Below are 27,224 nucleotides of genomic sequence, written 5' to 3'. Positions count from 1 at the left end.
GGAGAATCGCGGGAGGGCGTCGGACCGGCGTCCCGGGAAATATTGGCGGCCCAGGCGATTCTCCCAACCAGCGTGGGAGTGGAGAATCTCGCCCAACATTATTAGCGGAAAATAAACTTTGTGAATACATGTCCACCGCCATTGGGAACATATAAAATTTAATAAAACAAATCAATTTCACCTTCTACGCTGTAGGAAGCCCTTGTTGCCATCTGAAATGGCCGTCCACAACGAGTAATGGGAAATTTGGCCAAGCTGGGACACAGGCAGGCTGCAGCCTGCAAATATACAAATTGCAGCCCAGACTTTATGCAGAAACTCACACCGGCAAAGGGCCATTTGGAGGTCTTGGCAGACGCGGCGGCGCCTGCTTTCCTTATTTGGATACTAACGGCCATGGCCGACCGGGACCCGCCCAGCCATCAAGGTGTCCGCCCCAATTGGTCAGGATCGATCAGGGTGATCGAGACCCTATCAATCAATTGGACCTTCACCTGGGACCGCCCAAAAGGCACGAAAGATAGGAGGATAAAAAGAACTGCGCAGGCCATCGCTTGCTCTCTTTCGACTGCAACACGACAGCTACCAACATCAGCCAAGTTCAAGGGCCCACGCCATCCACCAAAAGACGACAACCTACAAGAACTTCAGCCTCCGCCAGACTACTAGAACCAGATAAGGCCTTATCTACTCTGCATATGTGTGGTGAACGTATTGTGTTAACCATTCACCATGTATGTCACTGTATCACGCTGTTGCCCATGTGGGCTCAACCTATGGGCCATTGTACGATATTACATGGAATGTATCATGTTGGTGCCCTTGTGGGCTCCGCCCCTGGCTCCGACCCTTGAGGGGAGCTATAAAGAGCAGCTGCCCTGTAGGCGGCTCTCACTAGCAGAGCAGTCGCAGGCAGGCACTGTTCTAGTCGATTAAAGCCACAGTTTACATCCACTCACTGTTTCGTGTGAATTGATGGTCACATCAATCTGCCAGTCACCTGGCAGTTAGGTCAAGGTCATTTAAACGTGTTAGTTACAGTCCAATGTGCATGATGTGTGATTAATTAAATAAGCAATCTTGTGTGTATGTCAAATAAACTATCGCTGTACTAAATAAACTTGTGTGATTGTTTGTCCATCGTATACGGGTTAAACACACTGTGGGTATAAAAGAGCAACACCCTTAAGGTGGTCCTCAAGGGGAGATTATCTCCTACAAAGTGCATATGGTGAAGACAGCGAGGATAGTGCAGCAAGCGCTCGTGGACCCCATTCTTTTTTTAAAATAAATTTAGAGTACCCCATTCATTTTTTCCAATTAAGGGCAATTTAACGTGGCCAATCCACCTACCCTGCACATCTTTGGGTTGTGGGGGTGAAACCCACGCAGACACAGGGAGAATATGCAAACTCCACACAGACAATGACTCAGGGCCGGGATTCAAACCGTCAATGCGACTTTTGAATCATTCTATCGGGGTCTCTATAGATTGGAGTCTCTGGCTGAGGGATCAGTCATGATGCACTATCAATTACCACAAAGACGAGAGGAGTGGAATAATCGAGGCTTTACTGAGCAAAGATGTTGTGCCTCCTGTAGCTGCCACCAGAATGGCTGCAGCACCGGCGAGCACACACATTTATACTCCGCCTACTGGGCGGAGCCAGCAGGCAGGATTTACCCATGTACCTCTATTATACGTGTCTTACCATAATACATATAATACTGCTAGTGGTGACTACCACATTCACCCACTGTTAAAAAAAATAGTCCGGCGGGGGTGGTGGAAAAAGAATTACAAGTTCAGTCTGTCAGGGGCCTTGACCCTCTGCGATCGCCTCAGTCCTGGTGGTGATGTGGGCGCCGACTTGGTCACCTGCGACTCCGGGAGCGTGTTGTCCTCGTCTTTGTCACCCCTGAGTGGAACCAATGGGAGGACAGATCCTCCTGGGGCGGGGGCTGTGGTGAGGTTCGCTGGGGGGAGGGGGAGTGGCGCAGGGGTGAATGAGGCAAACGGGGGGGGGGGGGGGGGGGGGGGTGTCAGGTCGGGGGCTGTGGGTGGGGATCCAGCGGGTGCCAGGTCCCGGAGGGAGACTGTATCCTGGCGCCCGTCGGGGTGTGCCACGTAGGCATACTGCGGGTTTGCGTGTAGGAGGTGGACACTTTCGACCAAAGGGTCAGACTTATGGGTCCGCACATGCTTGCGAAGGAGGAAGGGTCCAGGAACTGTCAGCCATGTTGGGAGCGAGACCACGGAGGTGGACTTCCTGGGGAAGGCAAAGAGACGTTCATGAGGGGTTTCGTTAGTTGCGGTGCAGAGGAGCGATCAGATGGAGTGGAGCGCGTCGGGGAGGACCACCTGCCAGCGGGAGACCGGGAGATTTCTAGACTGAAGGGCCAGCAGGACGGCCTTCCAGACCGTCCCGTTCTCCCTCTCCACCTGCCCGTTTCCCCGGGGGTTGTAGCTGGTTGTCCTGCTCGAGGCGATGCCCTTGCTGAGCAGGAACTGACGCATCTCATCACTCATAAAAGAGGATCCCCGATCGCTGTGGATGTAGGTGGGGAAACCGAACAGTGTGAAGATGCTGTGGAGGGCTTTAATGGCCGTGGCAGAAGTCATATCGGGGCATGGGATGGCGAAAGGGAACCGGGAATACTCATCGACCATGTTCAGAAAGTACGTGTTGCGGTCGGTGGAGGGGAGGGGCCCTTTTTAGGGAGGCGCTCAAAGGGGCGGGAGGCCTTCACCAGGTGTGCTCGATCTGGCCTGTAGAAGTGCGGCTTGCACTCCGCGCAGACCTGGCAGTCTCTGGTGACAGTCCTGACCTACTCAATGGAGTAGGGCAGGTTGCGGGCCTTGATGAAATGGAAGAACCGGGTGACCCCCCGGGTGGCAGAGGTCATAGTGGAGAGCCCGGAGTCGGTCCACTTGTGCGCTGGCACATGTACCGCAGGATAGGGCGTCAGGGGGCTCGTTGAGTTTCCCTGGGCAATACAAAATCTCGTAATTATAGGTGGAGAGCTCGATCCTCCACCTCAAGATCTTGTCGTTTTTGATCTTGCCCCGCTGTGTGTTATTGAACATGAAGGCAACCGACCGTTGGTCAGTGAGGAGAGTGAATCTCCTGCCGGCCTGGTAATGCCTCCAATGTCGCACAGCTTCCACAATGGCTTGGGCCTCCTTTTCGTCAGAGGAGTGCCGTATTTTGGAGGCATGGAGGGTGCGGGAAAAGAAGGCCATTGCCTGCCTGCTTGGTTGAGGGTGGCGGCCAGAGCTATGTCCAATGCATCGCTCTCGACCTGAAAGGGGAGGGACTTGTCGACCGCGTGCATCGTGGCCTAGGCGATGTCTGCCTTGATGCGGTTGAAGGCCTGGCGGGCCTCAGCCGTCAGGGAAAAAACTGTGGACTGAATGAGTGGGCGGGCCTTGTCTGCATAATTAGGGACCCACTGGGCATAGTAGGAGAAAAACCCCAGGCATAATTTCAGGGCCTTGGGGCTGTGGGGGAGGGGGAGTTCCATGAGGGGGCGCATGCAGTCGGGACGGGCCCTAGGACTCCATTTTCCATGACATAGCCAAGGATGGCTAAGCGGTTGGTGTGGAACACGCATTTCTCCTTGTTGTACGCGAGGTTAAGGAGTTTGGCGGTCTGGAGGAATTTTTGGAGGTTAGTGTCATGGTCCTGCTGATTGTGGCCGCAGATGGTGACGTTATCTAGGTACGGGAAGGTGGCCCGCAGTCCGTACCGGTCAACCATTCGGTCCATCTCATGTTGGACGACCGAGACCCCATTAGTGACGCCAAAGGGAACCCTAAGGAAGTGATAGAGGTGGCCATCTGCTTCGAACGCAATGTATTGGTGATCCTCCGGGCGGATGGGGAGCTGGTGGTAGGCAGACTTCAGGTCCACTGTGGAAAAGACTCGATACTGCGCAAACTGATTGACCATGTCAGATATGCGTGGAAGGGGGTACGCGTCGAGCTGCGTATACCGATTGATGGTCTGACTGTAATCAATGACCATCCTGTGCTTCTCCCCAGTCTTTACTACTAACTTTTGAGCTCTCCAGGGGCTGTTGCTGGCCTCAATGGCCCCTTCCCGCAGAAGCCGTTGGACATCCGACCTGATGAAGGTCCTGTCCTGGGCACTGTACCGTCTGCTCCTTGTGGCGATGGGTTTGCAATCCTGGGTGAGGTTCGCAAACAAGGAAGGTGGAACAACCTTAAGGGTCATGAGGCCGCATACAGTGAGGGGGGGTAGCGGTCCGCCAAATTTTAAGGTTAAACTTTGGAGGTGGCACTGGAAGTCCAGGCCGATTAACAGGGCAGCGCAGAGGTGGGGGAGGACATATAACCGGAAGTTGCTAAACTCTACGCCTTGGACGGTGAGGGTCGCGATGCAGTACCCCCGGATTTCCACGGAATGGGATCCGGATGCCAGGGAGAATTTCTGGGTGACGGGGTGTACCGAGAGGGAGCAGTGCCTTACCGTCGTGGGGTGGATGAAGCTCTCTGTGCTCCCGGAGTCAAAAAGGCAGGTCGTCTCGTGCCCATCGATTTTCACCGTCGCTGTTGCGGTTGTGAGGTTGCGGGGCCGAGACTGATCCAAGGTGATCGAGGCGAGCTGCAGCAGATGCTGGGAGGTCCCGGCTGGTCAACGGTGGTGGAGGTAGCGGCAGGCGATGAACGGCCAGACGAGCAGGGGTCCTGAGGCGCCGTCCAAAATGGTGCTGAAGACGGCAGCGCCCACAGGGCTCACATGGCGGGCGGCATCAAAGATGGCGGCCCCACCTGCCGCATGTGGCCTGCGGAGAAGATGGCGGCGCCCATGGGCCGCACGTGGCTTGCGAGGAGGAAAATGGCGGCGCCCCTGGGTCGCACATGGGGGGTTGAGGAATGCAGGGCCTGGAAACAGCGGCGTTTCTTTCCTTCTTTCCACATCCATTGCAGGTCGCGCTCCGCGCCGGGCAGCGCTGCCGAGGGTGTTTGTTCTGCCCGCAAAAATAGCACTTGGGGCCCCCCAGGGTTGGCTGGCTGCCGCAGGCTTGCCGTGAGCTGGAGTCGGCAGCTGGTGGGGCCCACGAAGCCCACGAGGGTGCCGCGCGGTCGGGGGCGTACGACTGGACGTTACGGAAGGCCACTTCTAACGGGTTCGCGAGCTGCCTAGTTCCCGCAAGATCGAGCGTTCCCCCTTCCAGTAGGCGCTGGCGGACGTACGCAGACCTCATGCCCGTAACGAAGGCGTCTCGGATTAAACGTTCTGTGTGCTGGACTGCCAAAACTGCCTGACAGTCACAATTCCTCCCCAGGATATGCAGGGCATGCCAGAAATTGTCCAGAGACTCACCGGGGAGTTGCTGTCTCGTGGACAGGAGGTGCCTGGCGTATAGTTGGTTGACTGGCCGAACGTAATGTCCCTTCAGGAGCTCCATCGCTTCAGGGTAAGTGGGTGCATCCCGGATGAGAGGAAAAATGTCAAGGCTCACCCATGAATGAAGGACTAGGAGCTTCTGCGCATCCGAGGTACCTCAGCGGATGTTCGGAGGTAGCTTTCAAAGCAGGCTAGCCAGTGGTCGAAGGCAGACGTAGCGTTTGCTGCTTGAGGGCTCAGCTGCAGGCGATCAGGCTTGATGCAAAGATCCATCATTTTAAAAATCTTTGCTCAATAAATTGATGCGCTATTAATTACCACAAAGACGAGAGGAGTGGAATAATCGAGGCTTTATTGAGCAAAGATGTTGTGCCTCCTGTAGCTGCCACCAGAATGGCTGCAGCACCGGCGAGCGCACACATTTATACCCCGCCTACTGGGCAGAGCCAGCAGGCAGGATTTACCCATGTACCTCTATTATACGTGTCTTACCGTAATACATATAATACTGCTAGTGGTGACTACCACAAGTCAGAACTGACATTTTGGACAGTCTATCCATCCCAGCTGTGGAGCGGGAAGAGGAGAGAGGAGTTTGAATCCCTGTTGGGCCCAGAGTAAATCATGAAATGCATTGGGTTGATGTAGACTGGTAAAGTCCCCAGATCAGATGGCTTACCCATTAAATTTTATAAGAAGTTTGCAGAGCAGTTGCTATCTTTAATTCTGAATATGTTTAATGATTCTTTATCCCGGAGTTTGTTGCCTTCTACCCCCTCATTGGCCTCTATCTCCTTGATTCTCAAGAAAGACAAAGTCACAACGCGTGTGGGTCGTATTGACCTGTATCATTTTAAAATGTGGATGTTAAGTTACTTGCCAAAGCGCCGGCGCTGCAGCTGGAGGCAGTCTCCCAGACGTGATCTCAACTCACTCTTTCAACTTCTTTCATTGGGCAGGAGATACAAAAGTCTGAGAATACGCACGAACAGGCTCAAAAACAGCTTCTTCCCCGCTGTTACCAGACCCTTAAACAACCCTCTTGTGGACTGACCTGATTAACACTACACCCCTGTATGCTTCACCCAATGCCGGTGTTATGTCGTTACATTGTGTACCTTGTGTTGCCCTATTTATATTTATTTCATTTTATTTTCATTTCATGTACTTAATGATCTGCTGAGCTGCTCGCAGAAAAACACTTTTCACTGTAACTCGGTAAACAATAAACAAAACCAAATCAAATCAAATTGTCGGCCAATATACTTGCCTGCTAAATGCTGTATTTTTCCCCTCCTCAGTGCCCAAACCGGAGGTGATTGTTTCCCTAGATGCTGAAAAGACGTTTGATAGAGTGGAGTTGGAATATCTGTTTGAGATTCTTGGGAAGTTTGGATTTGGACACAAGTTTATCTCCTGGATTCACCTGCTGTATAGGGCCCTCTTTGCTCGTGTTCATACGAATGCTCTAAACTCTGGCTACTTCCTGTTGACTAGGGACACGAGACAGGGGTATCCACCATCTCTGCTCCTGTTTGCTTTGGAAACAGAACTGCTTGCTATAGCGCTGAAGACCTCTGATATGTGGAGGGGATAAATCAGGGCCTACCTCTCTATATTACAGACCCAGTCCCCTCTATGGACGAGAAAATGAAACTGCCTGGGAGTTTTGGCTCCTTCTCTGGGTAGAAGTTGAACTTGGACAAGAGTGAATGCTTCCCAGTCAACCCCCTGGCAAGGAGAGCCCAACTGGGGATGTTACCTTTTCGCCTTGCCAAGACTAGCTTTCGATATCTGGGGACCCAGTGGCCCACAATTGGGTCTCACTTCATAAATTAGGTTATACTAGTCTGGTTGATGGTATCAAGTCAGACTTACAGAAGTAGGAAAACCTCTCCCTGCCTTGGTAGACAGGGTTCTATTATGAAAATGAATGTACTCTCGAGATTTTTAATTTAGTGTTCAATGTCTTCCCATTTTCCTCCCTAAGTCCTTTTTTGTCAAAGTCAATAAATGAATGTCCCTCCTTTATTTGGGCGGGAAAGACTCCAAATATCTGTGGAGCATTTCTTCAGAGAGGTAGGCAGTCTGAGGGCTTGGCTTTACCCAATTAATTGTTTTAGTATTAAGCAGCCAATATTCAGAAGATAGTGTTGTGGTTCAGTGGTCCTGGTTCCATATGGGGACAAATGGAAGCGAGCTCCTGCACGGGTTCTAGCCTTGGTGCTATGGTAACCCCATTGTTGCCTTTCTCTCCAGTAAGATTTCCTTTGAATCCAGTCGTGGTGTCCACCCTGAGAATTTTGAAGCAGTTCAGGCAACATTTTAAGCTCTGTTCCCTGTCTTCACTAGTTCCCTACTGCAATAACTACCTTTTCCTGCCAGCGGGTTTGGACTCGACCTTTAAGTCCTGGGAGGTGAAGGGTTGGGAGAGATTTGAAGACCTATTTGTGGAGGCGAGGTTTGCCAGTTTTAAGGAGCTGGTGGAGAAATTCCAACTGCCTGGTTCCAGGCTTTCAGATACTTTCAGATTTGTGATTGTTCGCGCAAGGCTTTTCCCTCCTTTCCCTTGGCACCACCCTCTTCCCTGTTGAGGAGGATTTTGTCTTTGGCCGGGTTAGTGGGGGGATTATTTTGGGTATATATGGCTATGTCTTCTCAGTGGAGTCATTTCCATTGAGTGAGGTGAGGGTGAAGTGGGAGAGTGAGTTAGGTCCCATTCTGGAGGGATATCCTCCCCTTCGTCTTGTTGATAGCCTGGAGATGAGTTCTACTTGGGTGCAGGACTCCTACTGCACCCAGTGCCTCAGCTTGGTTGGATGTCTTTTCTACATCTGGAGACGGTTAAGTACACCAATAGAGGGTCGGGAGAAGGGTTCTACCTAAGATGGCTGCCATTAATTTCCTTTTTAAAAATAAATTGAGAGTACCCAATTCATTTTGTTCAATTAAGGGGCAATTTAGCATGTTCAATCCACGTACCCTGCACATCTTTGGGTTGTGGGGGCGAAACCCACGCAAACACAGGTAGAATGTGCAAACTCCACACGGACAGTGACCCAGAGCCCGGATCGAACCTGGGACCTCAGCACCGTGAGACGGCAGCGCTACCACTGTGCCACCGTGCTGCCCCTTAATTTCCTTTTTTTTAAGGAGCTAGTCACTGTCAGCTGTTAGGGGGTTTAGTTTCATTTTTAGGGGGTAAGTTAATATGTGCTTTTGCTTCTTAGTCTTGTTCTTTCATTGTGTAACTTTGGTCAACTGTTTTGTATGATTGTGTTTATTATGATTTTTTTTTAAATAAAAAAAAGTATGTTTTCCGTGAGTTATTTATTACTGGTTATGTCATCTACAAATCACCCTCCCATCTTCAATTTCCTCGCTTCCCAAGCCTTGGTTTTCTTTCTTCACTCACTCTCAAACTTCTCACACCACTGTGGGCAGAAAACCAGAAGCAAAAACATTCAATTACAGGGGACCCTATGAACAATGCAAAATGTCATTTGATCAGATGTGTCACATTATCAGAACATCATGTGATCAAAACCCAGGAATATTTACAATCAGAACCCTACCTAGAATCATTTGAGGGGGAAAATTCCAAGTTTCCATATCATTTTGTGTCAAAAATGATTTGTGATTTCAGATAGTTTGTGTCTGCCATATCAGATTCCTTACTCATTTGAATTAGCATTATTAGATCACCTCTCACTCAAGGGAATACAAACAAAGTTTATGCATCATTCAAAATTGAACTCTTTAAGCTTGTGTTCTAGCATCTCTAAGACCAATGTAATTTCTGTGATTCAGTGTTTAAAGCTAAATGGGCTTTTCAGATAAGACCTGACCAAGGGTCTGTACAACTGAAGCAAAATTTGTGGCAGATTGATGACAATTTACTTTGGTTTTCCAATATTTGGTTGGAATAGAATTTCTATAGTGCAGGAGGCCATTCGGCCCAACATGTCTGAAAGAGCACCCTACCCAGGCGCAGTCCCCACCCTGTCCCTGGAACCTCACCTAACCTGTACATCTTTGGACTGTGGGTGGAAACCGGAGCGCCTGGAGAAAACCCATGCGGACACGGAGAGAACATGGAAACTGCACACAAGTCATCCAAGGCTGGAATTGAACCTAGGTCCCTGGCGCTGAGGCAGCAGTGCTAACCACTGTGCCCACCCAGGAAATATCTGTTCACGTAGTTCTGGACAGGCCATGTGACAAATCCAAACCAGTAAAGGAGTAGAGAGTGGTGGTGGGGAAGATAGAGCTGGTTGTAGTCAGCATACAGGCGAAACATGATTAGGGTGGGCACAGCTGGAGGCCAAGACTGGACATCAGCGTGGTGAGGGACCCTCACACAGGATGTCAGCACACAAGATCCATTATTAGATCACCTCTACACAAGATCCATTGCGGGTTGAGACCAAAAAAAAAATGGAAAGCAGAAAAAGTTGAATTGCAAGTGATAGATTAGGGATGTGGGGGTGGGTAAGGGGTGGAAAGAAGGATTACAACTAACTTTTGGCTTTTTTTGTGTCCCAGTTGGTAGGAGGTTGCTGCAGACTGGGAAACAAGCACAGATCCCTGACTGCCTCTTTGTGGTAAATGCACCCCAAGGCACAAAATACCGGACATAAAACCATGCGGTGTCGAACAGTGACCAAGACCGGTCCCCGAAACCTGATTTCGGGCGATGTTGCAGAAATGCACCAGACTCTGACTTGCTGACCATTTTATATTTTCTTATTCCTGAACTAACAGTTATTTTTTCACAAGTTCCACGTGGATGAAGAAGAGGAGGAAGGGGAAACTAACCATTTTACAACCCCCCCCCAGGGCCGGCGCTGTGCGCGGAGTAAGTTTCTTAGCCGCTAGCTGATTGGCTGAGCGGTTGGCAGGGCAACTCCGACCAACCGCATCCTCAGCTTCTTTCAAATCAGCCAATGGGGAGATTGCTTTGACTCGAATGAGCCAATGGGAGAGGGGTGAGGCGGGAGGTTTAAATAGCTGCAGTGGCGGCCCGGCTCGCAGTTGTGTCGGGCGGAGAGGCGCAGTGATTACCGGGCACACACTAATTCACAGAGATAGCTACTTTAAAACTTACAGCACCGTTGATAAGATTATCCTGTTCCTCTTGTGGAGCGGTAACGGAATTTTAACCAAGGTACAACTCCGTGAAAGTATCTCCAGCGAAAGTCCCTTCAAACGTGGCGGGCTTGTAAAATCTTTGTCTTGTAACTTGGGTTCATTCTGGAACTATTCGCTCTTTAACTAAGCAACTCTTTTGAAGCTGGTTTAAGTGTTGGAACTTGGGTGGTTGCTAACTTTTAAAAGGGGTGCTTAACTTTTAAAAGAGGTGCAGAAATCTTTCCTTTCAACACTGTTTTTAACTTTGCCAAAGTGTATATATTGTGGTTGACCTATCCAATGTCTTATTTTGTTGTGTAGAGTTGATTTTTTTTTTTGATCGAGTTGCTTGAAAAGTTGGAAAATGTCAACCACGCCCAACGAGAGCGCCTGCAGCCGCCTTACCAAGTTTAAGAACAAGGGTAAAGACGCCAATGTAAGTTGCAATGTTTGTGGCGGTTTTGTTGAGCAGTTTCATGATGATTGCAAATGTCCTGATTGATTCCGTCCCTGCTCCAAAAGGAATTGCGACGTAGGAGAATCGAAACCAACGTTGAGCTGCGGAAAGCCAAAAAGGATGACCAGCTGTTTAAAAGGAGGAATGTTAACAGTTTTCCCGATGAAAATGTATCTCCTCTTCAGGAGAAGAACAGCATCCAGGTATCGTATACCTCCAAATCGTGTGATATTAAAAACTATAATTGGCGTTCTACTTTTAATTACTGAACTTTTTTTGTTAACAAATAAATATCAGGTGCATATGAGTTTGGAAGACATCATTCAAGGTCTCCAGAGCAATTGTTTGGAAACTCAACTCCAAGCGACTCAGGCTGCTAGGTAAGAATGGATTGACTGTCTCCTGCCACCGTACTTGGAATTAGAAGCCTTTTAAAATGTTACAACATTTGGAAGTTAACGTGGAGCCCCAGAACTCTTTCTTTTTCTTTAATGAAATGAAAATTGCTTATTGTCACAAGTAGGCTTCAGTGAAGTTACTGTGAAAAGCCCCTAGTCGCCACAATCTGGCACCTGTTTGGGGAGGCTGGTACGGGAATTGAACCGCACTGCTGGCCTGCTTTAAAAGCCAGTAATTTAGCCCAGTAAACTAGCCCCTAATTAAAGCTATGTTGTCAAATGTAGTTATAATTGGCCAGTATGCTATAAAAATATTGAACAAACTATCTGTATATAGAATTGATGCACTTTCTCCCTTATCTGAGTAATTTTAATTCATCTGAATGCACTAAAGTCGCAAGGTGCTAAAGCACCATCACCCAATTCAAGCACTGATTATGTTGGTGCAGGCTTGATGGGCTGAATGGCCTCTTGCACTATAGGGAGTCTACTACTGATCTAGCATCAATTGCAGTTTGTGGAAGAGTTACAAACCTCTACCACCCAATATATTTATTAGTGTCACAAATAAGCTTAAGTTAACACTGCATAGAACATTACAGGCCCTTCAGCCCTCTGTTGTGCTGACCTGTGAAACCAGTCTAAAGCCCTATTCCCTTCTCGTCCATGTGTATCCAATGACCATTTGAATGCCCTTCGTGTTGGCGAGTCCACTACTGTTGCAGGCAGGGCATTCCATGCCCTTACTACTGAGTAAAGAACCTACCTCTGACATCTGTCCTATATCTATCTCTCCTCCATTTAAAGCTATGTCCCCTCGTGCTAGCCATCACCATCCAAGGAAAAAGGCTCTCACTGTCCACCCTATCCAATCCTCTGATCATCTTGTGTGCTTCAATTAAGTCACCTCCTAACCACCACCTCTCGAATGAAAACAGCCTCAAGTCCCTCAGCCTTTCCTCATAAGATCTTCCCTCCATACCAGGCAACATTGTGGTAAATCTCCTCTGCACCCTTTCCAAATCTGTTAGGTCACTTATGACCTGTGGCATTAGCAAAGGTGAATAAACTCAGACTAAATAGAACTGAAGTTGATCACAAACCATTCCCTGCAAGTATGCTTTCCAGCTAGGGTTGATAACCTAGAACAAAAACTGCTTTTCCCCCTGTGATACGGGGGTAGATCCCTGCCTGCTGGCTCCGCCCAGTAGGCGGAGTATAAATGTGTGCTCTCCGAACGGCAGCCATTTCAACTGCAGCTGTAGGAGGCCACGCATCTGTAATAAAGCCTCGTCTCGTCGTAATTGATAGTGGGTACTGGGTGGAGCCAGTAGGCAGGGATCAACCCCTGTACCTGTAGTACAGGGGCCTTACTGTATATGCACTATAATACAACAGTGGTGACTAACCCCCCCCCCCCCCCCCCCCCCCCCCCCCCCCCCATGATTAGCCAAGTGGGCCAGTTGTAACAACCGGAGTCAGCTTGCATGATGATGATGGGGATATTGGAGTCTGAAAACAACTCTTTAAAATACTTGATCTAGTTTGTTGCCTCCAGTTTCCCAGTTAAACAGCTGAATCCAGGAATATTGTTTCTCTTTCAGGATCGAAACTTGGTGTTTTACATATGTTTAACCCATTGAGTGATATTTAACAGTACTATTGCTGGCATTGTATAAAAATTTGTGTTTTTTAATTTCTAGGAAACTACTGTCTAGAGAGAAACATCCTCCCATAGACAAAATCATTCAGGCTGGGCTCATCCCCAGATTTGTAGCATTCCTTGGCAACTTTAACTGTAGCCCCATCCAGTTTGAAGCTGCATGGGCCCTCACCAACATCGCTTCTGGAACGTCTGATCAGACCAAGGCAGTTGTTGAAAGTGGTGCTATTCAAGCATTCATCAATTTGTTAGCCTCTCCACATCCACACATCAGTGAACAAGCAGTATGGGCTTTAGGAAACATTGCAGGTAATTGTTGGGTAATAACTACATGAGAGCAGGAGGGTTGTTTGTAAGATGCTCATTGACATTTGCAATCTGTAAATTGGGTCACAACTTGGCTATAAGTAACTAGATCAAATTTAACGCCTCTGAATTGGGAGGGGGGGGGGGGGTGATGGCTGGGCAAGATAAAGTTGGGGTTTATTATTGATGGCTATTCACTGATCTCTTTCCATTTAAATATTCTGGTCATATAGCATGAAAGACCACAAAGTTATTGGTGTACGGAACTCTACGATGTGGTTGTACATTAAGATGTTGTATTAAATTTCAACCATGCTCCTCCATGGCACCGGCCACTCCTCCATGGCACCGGCCTAATTTCCTTTGCTCTATCCCCTACAGCCCTATTATCAGTGCCTTTCCAATTTCCTTTTGAATTCATTCTCTACTTCCATGGCCCTCATATGCAGTGTACCTGGCTACTCCAAGCTACTTGCTGCAATTGCATGTCTTCATTTCTTGCCCCAAATCTTAAATCCATGTTCCCTAATCCTTGTACCATCAGCTCATGGGAACAGCTTTTCTTTAACCTGTCAGAACCTAGTACAGCCCATTGTCCCTCAAAGCTGTCCGCTGAACCCCTCAGTTTAAACTTTATTTTCTCCAACTGGAGGAGGTCATATAGATCCCCCTAACCAGGCCACCATCCCCCTTCTCCAGTGCCTCGCTAAATCCCCCCCCCAGTAGGTGTGGTGCAAATTCAGCTGCAAACTTCATAAAATTCCACTGGATAACTGTCTAGCCCTGAAGCCTTCTCATGACTTCATCCCTCTTATACTCTCCATTATCTCCCCCAGCCCTAAAGGCTCCTCTAGTGCCTGCCTCACCATCTCATCCAGCCATGGAAATTGCAACCCCTCAGGTCTGTGCTATACAGTATCTCGTAATCGTCCCCGAATGCTTCCCTGGCTCTGACACTGCCTTCCCCGTCCCTGTCTGTACCCTCCAGATTTCCCTGGAAATGGCCTGCCTCTGTAGCTGATGTGCCAACATGAGGCTTGCCTTCTCTCTATATTCCTACTGCACCCCCTTGCCCTCCATTGCTGCCCAACTGCTGCCTTGTCCCTGTAACGTTTTCCTTTTGCCAAACCATCCATGGTGGGGGGGCCCTCTAATACTCCCTGTACACTATCTCGCCCAATAATAGTTCTTACTACTCTCCTTTTCCTATCTTCATGCACCTTGATAATCGCTCTCCTCGAATCACTGCCTTCAATGCCTCCCACACAATGTGGCTGCCGATACCTCCATTTTGGTTGAACTCCACATAGTCCTTAATCACCGACCGCACCTTATCACAAAACCCTGTCTGCTAACAACCCCGTATCCAACCTCCATCCCAGCCTCTTGCTCCCATCCCGAACAAAGTCGAACCCCCCAGCTCCTTTGCACTTCTCAGCCTTCCCATTGACATGGCCACCCTCGCCCCAGCAAACTGTTAAAATCCCCTCCCATAATCAACTGATGTGTGGCCAAGTCTGGATCGCTCCCAGCAACCCCCTCACAAACCCCACATCGTCCCAATTTGGTGTGTACACATTTCACTAACGCCACCAGCATCCTGCTCATGTCTCCCACCCAGGTCCCTCACTCCCTTCGCACTCTCAAACCCCAGGATTCTCTGCCCGACGCTGATATTGTAATCGGCGATCAGCTGGAGAATCCCTTTTGACGCAAAATCGGGGGGTGGTGCCTGTTTTGGATGCTCCGCCCCTCCTTAAACTGCATCATCGGGGAGTACGGTGCACGTTGTTGGAACGGCGCAGGATATCATCTGAAGGCCTGCCCCAGATGGGCAGACTTCCTGATGGCGCAGGACACGTGCTGAGTTTTCGTCAACCTTGAGTGGTGGCTGCAGACTGGCAGGTGCCTCCAGTCTTTGGGGGGGGGGGGGGGGGGGAGAGAAAGACTGTTGCCCCGTACAAACCTATTATCCCTGCAAGTAGATGACCCAATGAAAACCCTCCACCCCGGAAGAAAAGAGAAACCTCATGCTACCCGTATCCACCAAACTCCATTGTGCCAGTTCCTCTGTCACCCATTAAAATTCAGTTCTCCCCCAGTTTGTGCTCTTTAATGAAGTAATTGGTTGCCTCTGGGGTTTCAAAATAATACTCCGGGCCTTCAAAAGTCACCCACCGTTTGCTGGGTAAAGCACCCTAGAAAGTCGATAAAGCCTTGGCCCTGTTGAATCGAGCGTGTCTTTTTGCTGGCTCTGCTCCAATGTCCTGGTATATTTGGAACTTGATCCCCTCCCATTAATGGTTCTGCTTCTCCCTGACCCACGCAGGATCTTTTCCTTTTTCATAAACTTATGGAGCCTCACAATCACTGCCTGTGGTGGCTCCTCTGCTCTTGGCTTCTGCCTTTGAAACCTGTGCTTAATCCACCTCTGGGACCTTCTCCAGCACCACCTCTGCCACCAGCCCTGCCAGCATTAGACTTATCTCATGGCACCCTGCCAGAAGGAGTGGAAGATATGACAATACACACACTCTGCCTTCTTGACCTGGTCTCCTGCTCTTCCACCTTTGCTCTTAGTGCAAAGGTCTCCCAGGAGCCCCACCTCTGACTCTCATGCCATCACCCAATCATTGTGGTCTGACATCTTAGAACTGTGACCCTTGTACTTCCAAACACTTCTTGACTCTTTCCATCAAGCCCTTCAGGGGTGTAACCACTCCTTTGATGGCCTTCCATCGGTCCTCCTGCATCTCTTTTCTTTGACACAACTCTTCTCTAATAAAAGCCAATAACTGCTCCATCTGGCCTACCCCCAACCAAAACCAATAAAGCTGTGCCACACGTCTCTTTACTTGGCCAGGTCTTTCACCTTCTGCTGGATCTGCTAACCAGCAGATATGCTACTCCCAGCGGGGGGGCTCTGTTCTATGCCTTCGAGCAGGAGCTGCCCTGTGTGCGACCACTTGCTAGAACTCTACCATTAAGATTATAGTGCCCATCCGTTCTGCCAAAATGCATCAGTTCACTCATAGAATTAGTCGGTCTGTCTTTTGAGATTCCCAAACTCTGGCCTGTAATTATTCCTGCTCAAAACCCTGACATTTCTGAGCAGAACGCCAATTTCTTGGGTGTTGACTTTTTTTGGCCTATATTACTTGGGAGCCTTGCAGTTATCTGGATTGTGTGATTTCACAGTCATTCACTTGTAATGTTTCCTGACACTGGGCTTCCACAACTTAATTGCAAATATATGCAACTTAACTTGTCCCATCAATAACAGACAATGAAATGCTGATACACATTACAGCATTGCTACTTGATTTTGCTTTGCATACTTGTGATAACATTTTTCTGGAGAATGACCTGGCTTATTTGTTTCAGGTGATGGATCACACTACAGAGACTTGGTGATCAAGTGTGGCGCCCTTGACCCATTACTTGCATTATTGGCTGTTCCTGAATTATCTGCATTATCGGTGAGACACTTTCTTGGTGAGAGTTGGAGTAGCATATAAATGTCAGGTTTCATCCCACAGTCCAAAGATGCATGTTAGGTGGATTGGCCATGCTAAATTGCTGTTAAGTGTCCAGGGAAGTGTAGGTTAGGTTGAGGGGTTATTGGGATCGGGAAGGCAAATGGATTTGGGTGGAGTGCTCTTTCAGACGGTTGGTGTGGACTTGAGGGACTGAATGGCCTCCTTCTGCACTGTACAGATTCTGTTCTAAAAGTGATGGTAACATTGATTCAAATGATTTGCAGATGATCAAAGATCTAAGAGGGGCAAGTAGTATTGAGGAAGCAGGTAGGCTTCAGAGAGGCTTGGAGAGTGAGCAATTCCAATGTGGAAAAGTGAGGTTATGCACTTTGGAAGGGAGAAATGGAGGCATAAACTATTTTCTAAATGCGAAGATGCATAGAAAATCCGAAGCACAAAGACTTGGGAGCCCTTGTTCACTATTCTCAAGTGTATGTTCAGTCGGCAGTTAGGAAGGCAAATGCAATGTTTGCATTCATGTCGAGAGGGCAAGACCAGGGATGTACTTCTGAGGCTATATATGGCTCTGGTCAGACCCCATTTGGAGTACTGTGAGCAGTTTTGGGCCCCGTATCTAAGGAAGGATGTGCTGGCCTTGGAAAGGGTCCAGAGGAGGTTTGCAAGAATGCTCCCTGGAGTGAAGAGCTTGTTGTATGAGGAATGGTTGAGGACTCTGGGTCTGTACTTTTTAGAGTTTAAAAGGATGAGCAAGATCTTATTGAAACTTGCAGGATACTGCAAGGCCTAGAGAGAGAGGATGTTCCACTTGTAGGAAAAACTAGAAGCAGAGGACACAATCTCAGACTAAAGGAACGATCCTTTAAAACAGATGAGGTGGAATTTCTTCAGCCAGAGGGTGGTGAATCTGTGGAACTCTTTGCTGCAGAAAGCTGTGAAGGTCAAATCACTGTCTTTAAAACCGAGATAGAGCCATGATTGAGTGGCCTAATTCTGCTCCTAGGTCTTATGGTCTAAATCATGGTTTAAATCAAGTGTAATATACTGTGTACATTTTAAATCAGCAATGAGTTTATTTTGCTCAAATGTGTTCACTTCTTGCACTTATTTGCATGTGGCAACCTTCCAGATTGAAAGGCAACCTTCCAGATTGAAAAGGTTGCCATATTGTTCATCTCTAATTCCTCTTTAAGGTGTTGGTGAGCCACCTTGAACTGCAGCATTTCCTGTGGTGTAGGTTGACGTACAATGCTGGCCAGTGAAGCAGTTTTGACTAGATTGCTTCCACCTGAGAAGTAACATCGTAAAATGTGAACAAATTTTAACACTAGGAAGCATGGGGTGTATTATCATGCTGTATCTAACATCTATCTCTTCTCAATCCAGTCTAGTTATCTGCGAAATGTAACTTGGACATTGTCAAATCTCTGCCGTAACAAGAGCCCATCTCCACCTATCGAAGCAGTAAAGCAGATTCTGCCAGCCCTTGTACGCCTGCTACATCATGATGACAAAGAAGTTCTCACGGATGCGTGCTGGGCTATTTCTTATCTAACCGATGGCTCAAATGATCGCATTGAAGTGGTGGTGGGGACTGGGGTGGTGCCACGCTTGGTGCAGCTCCTGGCATCATGTGAACTAACTATAGTGGTAAGTTTTTATATTCCAATCACATGGCTATTCAGAAATTTTTTAATTTAATGATAAATATTGGAAGGCTGGGGTGAGTTAGTGAGCCATATCTCAGTGCTACTGAGCTGCACTAAGCATTGTAGCACTTGCAGCATTTTTAACCTGCTTCAAGTGATTCTTCACTGGCAATAATTAAATCCATAAGTACAACCAGTTCTTGTTAGTGCAAATAATAGTATAAATTCAGCATTTCGCAGCAAAATGTACAATTACAATGCTAGACCAGACCTCCAACAGTGGATGGGTTACTGGACCAAAACCACAGACTGGAAAGAATACTTGCTCCAGGAATGATTGCATGGAAAAATAAGGATTTGGTATTTTTAAAACCACTTGTTAACACAATATTAAAATCTTTAACCTCACACGGTGTATACTGGTAATTCTAGTTGTATACTGGTAATTCACTTCATGAATTGTGTTTTTCAGACTCCTGGACTCAGGGCAGTGGGCAATATTGTGACTGGTACAGATGATCAGACCCAGAATGTGATTGACTCTGGTGTGCTGAACTACTTTGGTGCTCTGCTGGTCCACACAAAGAGCAACGTCCAAAAGGAGGCTGCCTGGACAATTTCAAACATTACAGCTGGGAAGCCAGAACAAATCCAAGCAGTTATTGACAGTGGACTTGTTCCACCTCTCATTCAATTGCTTAGAAAGGTGAGTAATTGAAAGTAATCTGTAGTCATCCGTAAAAAATGAAAATCGCTTATTGTCACAAGTAGGCTTCAATGAAGTTACTGTGAAAAGCCCCTAGTCGCCACATTCCGGCACCTGTTTGGGGAGGCTGTTGCGTAACAATCCTGGCACACACACAGCTTGAAATTAACCTCCAGCATTACAAAAGGTTGCTCAACCTTGAATACAATGAAGCTACTACTTCAAGCAATAGAACATCATAGAATCCCTACAGTGCAGAAGGAGACCATTCAGCCCATCTAAGTCCACACCAGCCCTTGCTCTATAGTGCCCTACCTTGGCCCTGGTCCCCATAACCCCACCTAACGTTTTGGGCAATATTAGCATGGCCAATTCACCTAACCTGCACATCTTTGGACTGGGAAGAAACTGGAGCACCTGGAGGAAACTCGTGCAGACACGGAGAAAAGTGAGAACTCCGCAGTCACCTGAACAAGGTCCTTGGTGCTATGAGGCAGCTATGCTAACCACCTTGTAACCAAGCCTTTTCTGGACAATGTTGTCACTTTGGGTTTTCGTTCACTGTCCTCTTGGATTATCATGTTACTTGGAAGTGTACCTTGGGATCCAAAGGACATGCCTGTCTAAATTTAAATGGTTATGATGGATAAATCATGTACTCACCTTATCACTGGAGACAAGTGGCTCTTTTCTGGGATGCAGTTGGACTATGTACAATATGAATTCACAGGCAAATTATACACTTTACCTGCTTTAAAAACTGTTCTCTACATTGGTTTGGCTTCTCTAGATTAGTGTGCCACTAGTTGGTCTAGATTTTGAAAATGCAGCTTGTATTTAAAAAAAAAAAAAATCTAAGTTGCTCTTTTGCCACAGTCATCACTCTGAACTTCCATCTAAATAATAATAATAATTGCTTATTGTCACAAGTAGGCTTCAGTGAAGTTACTGTGAAAAGCCCCTAGTCTCCACATGTTCACGGAGGCCAGTATAGGAATTGGGCTAATGGTAAGATTCTTGGCAGTGTGGATGAGCAGAGAGATCTGTGTCCATGTACATAGATCCCTGAAAGTTGCCACCCAGGTTGATTGTTAACAAGGCGTACGGTGTGTGGCTGCATTTGGAGTATTGTGTGCAATTCTGGTTGCCGCATTATAGGAAGGATGTGGAAGCATTGGAAAGGGTGCAGAGGAGATTTACCAGAATGTTAGCTGGCATGGAGGGAAGATCTTATGAGGAAAGGCTGAGGGACTTGAGGCTGTTTTTGTTAGAGAAGGTGGTTTAAGAGGTGACTTAATTGAGGCATACAAGATTATCGGAGGATTGGATGGGGTGGACAGTGAGAGCCTTTATCCTTGGATGGTGATGTCTAGCACGAGGGGACATAGCTTTAAATTGAGGGGAGATAGATGTAGGACAGATGTCAGAGGTAGGTTCTTTACTCAGTGTAGTAAGGGCGTGGAATGCCCTGCCTGCAATAGTAGTAGACTCGCCAACACTAAGGGCATTCAAATGGTCATTGGATAAACATATGGACGATAAGGGAATAGTGTAGATGGGCTTTAGAGTGGTTTCACAGGTTGGCGCAACATCGAGGGCTGAAGGGCTTGTACTGTGCTGTAATGGTCTATACTTGTAAAGTCCGTTCTTGGGATATCTTTGTCACTGCTCCTCTAGCTTCAGCTTTAGTGGGTATTTCTCTGGATTGGAGCCTTGCAAGTGGTCAGGAGCCAGATTGAGAGGAGCCCACCCTCTACTCCTGGATCACTTACATCCTCAGGACTGAGATGACCTCCAGACTGACTAGAAGTTGGCATTAGTGTTGACATAGCATGCCAACTAACCAGCAATCAGTTTATTGGTTATCAGCTGTAGAGCTCCACTGAGACTTGTGCATAAATATTTTAAGTACTGTACAGAATATTGCAGTCAAGAGGTTCTAGAATTGGAATTGGGCTCATTTCAGGTGAACAAAAGATCTCTGTTGTCATTAATTCTTGCCATTACTAGCATAGGTAGCTGCTGTGTATCTAGATGCTCTGCCTTTCTGTTACACAGCATTTAATTATAACCACTTGTCCAACTTTATTTCACAGGGTGACTTTAAATCTCAGAAAGAAGCAGTCTGGGCTGTTACAAACTACACCAGTGGTGGTACAATTCACCAAATTATCTACCTTGTTCAATCTGGAGTTATGGAGCCATTATTGGCCTTGCTATCAGTCAAAGACTGCAAGACTATCCAAGTTATTTTAGATGCCATTACTAATATATTTCTGGTAAGGTTCTCTTCAGTACAAAGCATGTTATTGATAACACTAACCCACCTGTGGGATTGCACAAGTGGAGTAGACTGCTGAACACTTTTTTTTTCTTTCTCTCTCTCTCTCTCTCTCTCTCTCTCTCTCTCTCTTCCCCCCCCCCCCCCCCCCCCCCCCCTGGTGTAATTAATAATAATTGCTTGTCACAAGTAGGCTTCAATGAAGTTACTGTGAAAAGCCCCTAGTCGCCACATTCCGGCACCTGTTTGGGGAGGCTGGTATGGGAATTGAACCTGTGCTGCTGCCTTGTTCTGCAAAGCCAGCTAGTTAGCCCAGTGTGCTAAACAAGCCAAAATCTCATGTTTTATCCATTTTGTAAGTACCCAGTGGTTTGGTATCAAATAGTATGAAATTACATGAATTGGCATCTTGCAATTTCCTAGCTGGGGCAATTGTGAAGGTACAATGTAATGCTGAGGGTGCTTTGCAGGAGTTAATGATTGTGCAAAATTCTTTTGTAATTGGTGCAAAATCTTCCCTTTGCTTAAAAAGAAAAGTAATTTTAGTGCAATTAAACACGCGTTGTCATCTTATCCGTTGTTTCCAGGCTATTTTTTTTAAAAGCAGAGTGAACCAATGTATGTCTTTGGATCTGTTCTGATGGATGGCTGGAAACACAACATTTAGCTTGTGCAACAGTTGGCTTCATAGTAAGCTTGTTTAATCTTGTCAATGCACTCCAGAAAGTTGCTTGACTAATTGGTTATTGATAAGGCTACAGGGCCATCTTTCAGAACTGAGCAGAAGTGCTCATCTAGTTGGGCAAGATGGCAAAATTGGATTGTAATATTGGGAAATCCGTAAACGCCAAATTTGCAACCCAATTTTATTGCTGCACAGGAAGTCCAATTGTACAGTGAGCTTGGTTTTCATTGCTCGTTTACTCCACAGACTGCAGAAAAGGTTAATGAAACTGAGAAGCTTTGTCTGATAATAGAAGAATGTGGAGGTCTAGACAAAATTGAAGCGCTCCAATCCCATGAAAACGAACAGGTGTATAAAGCTTCACTGAACCTGATAGAAAAATACTTCTCTGAAGAGGTAAGTGGAGCTGTTGGGCTGGATTTCAGCTTACTTTATTTTTGTCCTATTGGCAAGTTGTAATCTTCAAATTTACCATGGAATGGTAATGGAACTAATTGCTATTGTTGGCTGGTGGAATTGTGACAAGCTGGAAATAAGGAAACTACTACTCTCCGTAGGAGCTGATAAATTCTAGATCGTACAATCCCTACAGTGCAGAAGGAGGCCATTTGGCCCATCAAGTCTGCACTGGTCCTTGGAAAGAGCACTCTACTAAGTCCGTGCCTCCACTAAACATTTGGACACTAAGAGGGAATTTATCATGGCCAATCCACCTAACCTGCATACCTTTGGACTGGGAGGAAACTGGAGCATCTGGAGACAACCCCCCACAAACAGAGTGCAAACTACACAGTCCTGGAAGTCGGAATAGATCATGGGACCCTGGAGCTGTGAGGCAGCAGTGCTAAGCATAAAAACCATAAAACGGTTGCCTCAGTTGCTAACTAATTAACATCTTATAGATGTTAGTCACCCACAATCCTGTCATGGAATATGGTTGCAACAAACCATTGGTGAAAAATTTATCCTGAACAAAGCTGCCTTTTTCACCAAGGTTCCACTGTTCAAATATCTATTGGTAACACCTGGCTAAGGTGCCATCTATTACTGGAGACTGGATACATTTACTTGTGTAGATTTTGTTTGAAATTATCCTTTTCCATTTTATGTAAAATTGAGTCTTCACAACCAAGGAATTTTACTCCGTAGAAGATAATCCAGCATTACTGTTTCTGCTTTTGTAGGTTGAGGAAGACCAGAGTGTTGTACCAGATGCTACTGAAGAAGCTTTTACATTCCAGGCTGAGAATCCTGCTGTAACCTTTGACTTTTAAAAGACAACTTGAATGACCTGTTTCTTTTTTCTTATTTCCTTTTTCTTTTCTTTAACTGTCAAATAGCATTTCGCACTTACTTAACTATATGCTCTGTACATTTTGTATAAAATTTAATCTGGTTTGGGTTTGTAATTTTTAATGTAAATACTGGGCATTTGGCATTGGTGCAGTAGAACCTCTGTTAATACTGTCTTTGGTTTCAAATAAAATTAATAAAGTTTTGAAAAACTATCCAGTGCTAAAATTAATTGGTAATGGACCAAATGCAACTAAGAATTGAGGGATTATTTCAGACTGCCTGGTATGCTGCGATAGGTACTTTGGCTTATACTTATAACTATGGGTAATGGATTTTTCAAAATCTGGAACAAGCCATTCCCTCAGTGGAGTGAGGGATAGCTTGGTACATAAACCTTTAATTTGTAATGTTTGTTTTACTTTTTACTTTTATAAATTGGAGTATCCAATTCATTTTTTTCCAATTAAGGGGCAATTTAGTGTGGCCAATCCACCTAACCGGCACACCTTTTGGCTTGTGGGGGCAAAACCCATGCAAACACGGAGAATGTGCAAACTCCACACTAACCGTGACCCAGAGCCAGGATCAAACCTGGGACCTCTGTGCCGTGAGGCAACCATGCTAACCACTTGCGCCACCATGCTGCCCTTTGAATTTGTAATTTTAATCTGCAAGGTAGTGATTCTGCAGGAGCAACCAGATACAAATGAATTACCACAAACTGGAAATACAAAATTTAAGTTTGCAGGCTTAAGTGAGCCTATATACAGTTTTGAGAGAGCTCTTTTTGAGTAAGAATCTGCATATATTGATACAAACAAAGTATTGTCCTCTTTCCTGGGGGCAGAAACCAGTCATGTAACCAGTCATGTATTACAGGGGCTTTGGGGGGTGAAATGTCATTGGGGTTGGGGTGTAGATAATGGACCTTGACACTTGTGCACAAATGGCTGATTCTTCAATTTTAATGCATGTATTTTGAGGAAAAGGGTAATGGTGAGGACTAATGGTATTTTTAATGTTGGGTGAATAACAACATGCTTTCTTTTTATTGTGAGCAATAATTAAACAAATTTGAGTCTGTTATAGAGACTGATGTTGACTAACTATAGAGCAATCAATGTTAGAGTGGAAACTTGTATATGACTAATTTTTTTTAATAAACCCAATTAAGGAGCAATTTAACATGGTCAATCCACCTATACTTACACATCTTTGTAGGGGTGAAACCCACTTTTTCACCCTTACAAAGATGTGTAGGTTAGGTGGATTGACTATGCTAAATTGCTCATTAATTGGGTATATTTATTCAAATACAAAGTTTCCACTAATATTATTGCTCATGTGCAAATTCCACAGTGATCCTCTGCAAAGAAGTCAATATAGGTATACATCCTGTGCACTTGTGGGGAAAAAAACTGAACTTCTCACCTGGGTAAATGAATGCCCTTCTCACCTGGGTAAATTTAATGCCCAAGGACAATCTTCTCAATCCACTTCATAAATGTCCCTAGTTCTCTAGCCATGTTTGCTTTTCCCCATTTTGGGGTTTGACCTGTCTATCAGTAGGTTCTGTACACAGTTAAAGTCTCTCTTGTTCCTCTCTCTCTCTCGTCATGTAACCTGAATGGTATGTCTGTCCCACCTATCCCTTTCTTGCTTGGTCCTTTCCCTCGACTGTCAGAGGAAGACTGTCAGCTTTTATGCTTTAAGGTGGGTGAAGACTCTGGATCTTTTCACTGATGTTTGGGGGATTTTTTGGTATCCTCCCTCAATCTCCTGTAGGATCAACAACACTTACTTTGTAGATGCACCTCAGCACTCTGGGGTTTTCCATGGCCACAGTCACTGTACTCAACAGCCTGGCCCAGGGGCTACCCAAGATGGCTGGCAACTATGTATGCCATGTGAGTGGGCCCCTGCCCTCCACAGTTTCCTTTTGTTCAGGGGCCCTCCAGTGGCTGTGGGTGATGCCAGCTTGTTCCTTGTTGCCATGAGCGGTCTGTTGAAGCCAGTCTGAAACCTTTTGTTTTTTTTCTCTTTTTCCCCTTCCTCTCTTCTTTCTTTCTCTCTCTTTCCCCTCTTTCCCCCCCCCCCCCCCCCCCCCAAGGTGAAATATGAATTCAACAATAAAAAAAATCTGAATTAAAAGTCTAATGATGACCATGCAAGCATTGTCAATTGTTCTAAAAACCCATCTGGTTCACTATTGTCCTGTAGGGAAGGAAATATGCTGTCCTTTCCTGGTCTGGCCTATAGGTGACGCCAGATCCAAAGCAATGTGGTTGACATTAAAAAAAAAGTACCCAATTCATTTTTTCCAATGGGGCAATTTAACATGGCCAATCCACCTAACCTGCACATCTTTGGGTTGTGGGGGCAAAACCCATGCAAACACGGGAAGAATGTGCAAACTCCACATGGAGAGTGACCTAGTGCCAGGATTGAACCTGGGACATCAGTGCTGTGAGGCAGCAGTGCTAGCCACTGTGCTGCCCTCTGTGGTTGACTCTTAACTGCCCCTCAAGGATAATTAGGGGTGGGCACATTCCATAAAAAACAAAAATGTAGAAAACTGCCCAGGTATAACCAGTCCATAAAAAGGACAAATCCAACTTGGCTAACTACCACCCCATCAGCAAAGTGGTGGAAGGTGTGGTTGACACTACTACCTTTTGGCACTTAATCAGGAATGACCTGCTTGAAGTTTGCATATTCTCCCTGTGTCTGTGTGGGTTTCACCCCCACAACCCAAAGATGTGCAGGTTAGGTGGATTGGCCACTAAATTGCCCCTTAATTGGGAGAAAAAGAATAATTGGGTACTCTACATTTTTTTTTTTTTTTAAATGACCTGCTTACTGATGCTCAATTTGGGTTGTGCCAATGCCACTGAGCTCTTAACCTCATTACATCACTTGTCCAAACATAGGTAACATTCTGAGGTGAGACATCAGGGCAGCATTTGCTCGATTGTGGTATCAAGGAGCCTGAGCAAAACTGGAGTCAATGGGAATCGGGGAGAACCTTCCTGTGATTGGAGTCGTACCAGGCACAAAGGATGATGGTTGTGGTTGTTGGAGCTCAATCATCTCAGTCCCAGAACATCACTGCAGGAGTTCCTCAGGGGAGTGTCCTAGGCCCAAACATCTTTAGCTGCTTGACATTCCCTCCATTGTAAGGTCAGAAATGGGGATGCTTACCTACGATTGCACAATGTTCAGTACCATTTCTGACTCAGATACTGAAGAAGTCAGCCTATATGCAACAAGACCTGGGACAACATTCAGGCTGGGGTTAGGAAACATTTGCACCACACAAGTGCCAGGCAATGACGAGCAAGAATCCAACCATCTCTGCTTGACATTCAATGTCACTACCTAATTGAATCCCCCACTATCAACATCGTGGAGGTTATCATTGACCGGAAATAGTACTGGAACAGCCATATAAACAATATGGCTACAAGAGCAGGTCAGATGTGGAGAATCCTGTGGCGAATAACTCACCTAACTCACGAAAGCCATTCTCTTAAGCTCAAGTCAGGAGTGTGATGGAATACTCTCCACTCGCTTGGATGAGTGTGGCTCCATCAACAATTGAGAAGCCAGGACAAAGCAGCCTGCTTGATTAACACACCATCCAACATTCACTCCCTTCACCGCTGATGCACAGTGGCAGCAATGATTACCATCTACTACACTGCAACAACTCACTAGGGTTCCTTCACTAGCATCTTCCAAACCCGTGACCTCTATTACCTAGAAGGATAAGGGCAGCAGG

The 27,224-nt window shown here is 46.5% G+C and overlaps 1 protein-coding gene across 1 annotated transcript; it reads left to right on the top strand.

Annotated features, from left to right (window-relative positions):
- The first annotated feature begins 10,366 nt into the window (after positions 1–10,366).
- On the top strand, positions 10,367–23,655 carry kpna2 (karyopherin alpha 2 (RAG cohort 1, importin alpha 1)). Its single transcript, XM_072483708.1, has 11 exons — positions 10,367–10,542; positions 10,827–10,941; positions 11,028–11,165; positions 11,260–11,342; positions 13,064–13,332; positions 16,714–16,808; positions 18,213–18,476; positions 18,948–19,181; positions 21,278–21,460; positions 22,394–22,543; positions 23,332–23,655. Exons 2-11 carry the CDS (start codon positions 10,870–10,872, stop codon positions 23,419–23,421), a joined length of 1,578 nt encoding a protein of 525 aa, XP_072339809.1. The 5' UTR covers positions 10,367–10,542; positions 10,827–10,869; the 3' UTR covers positions 23,422–23,655.
- The last annotated feature ends 3,569 nt before the right edge of the window (positions 23,656–27,224 follow it).

The sequence above is a fragment of the Scyliorhinus torazame genome, chromosome 18, assembly GCF_047496885.1.
Source record: "Scyliorhinus torazame isolate Kashiwa2021f chromosome 18, sScyTor2.1, whole genome shotgun sequence".
In the NCBI taxonomy this organism is placed as follows: domain Eukaryota; kingdom Metazoa; phylum Chordata; class Chondrichthyes; order Carcharhiniformes; family Scyliorhinidae; genus Scyliorhinus; species Scyliorhinus torazame.
This window is presented reverse-complemented; position numbering and strand designations above follow the sequence as displayed.

Coding starts and splice junctions, on each gene's coding strand:
- kpna2 (XM_072483708.1), top strand. CDS start 10,870: ATGTCAACCACGCCCAACGAGAGCGCCTGCAGCCGCCTTACCAAGTTT. Junction 10,942..11,027: donor ACAAGGGTAAAGACGCCAAT/GTAAGTTGCAAT, acceptor CTGCTCCAAAAG/GAATTGCGACGTAGGAGAAT. Junction 11,343..13,063: donor CAAGCGACTCAGGCTGCTAG/GTAAGAATGGAT, acceptor TTTAATTTCTAG/GAAACTACTGTCTAGAGAGA.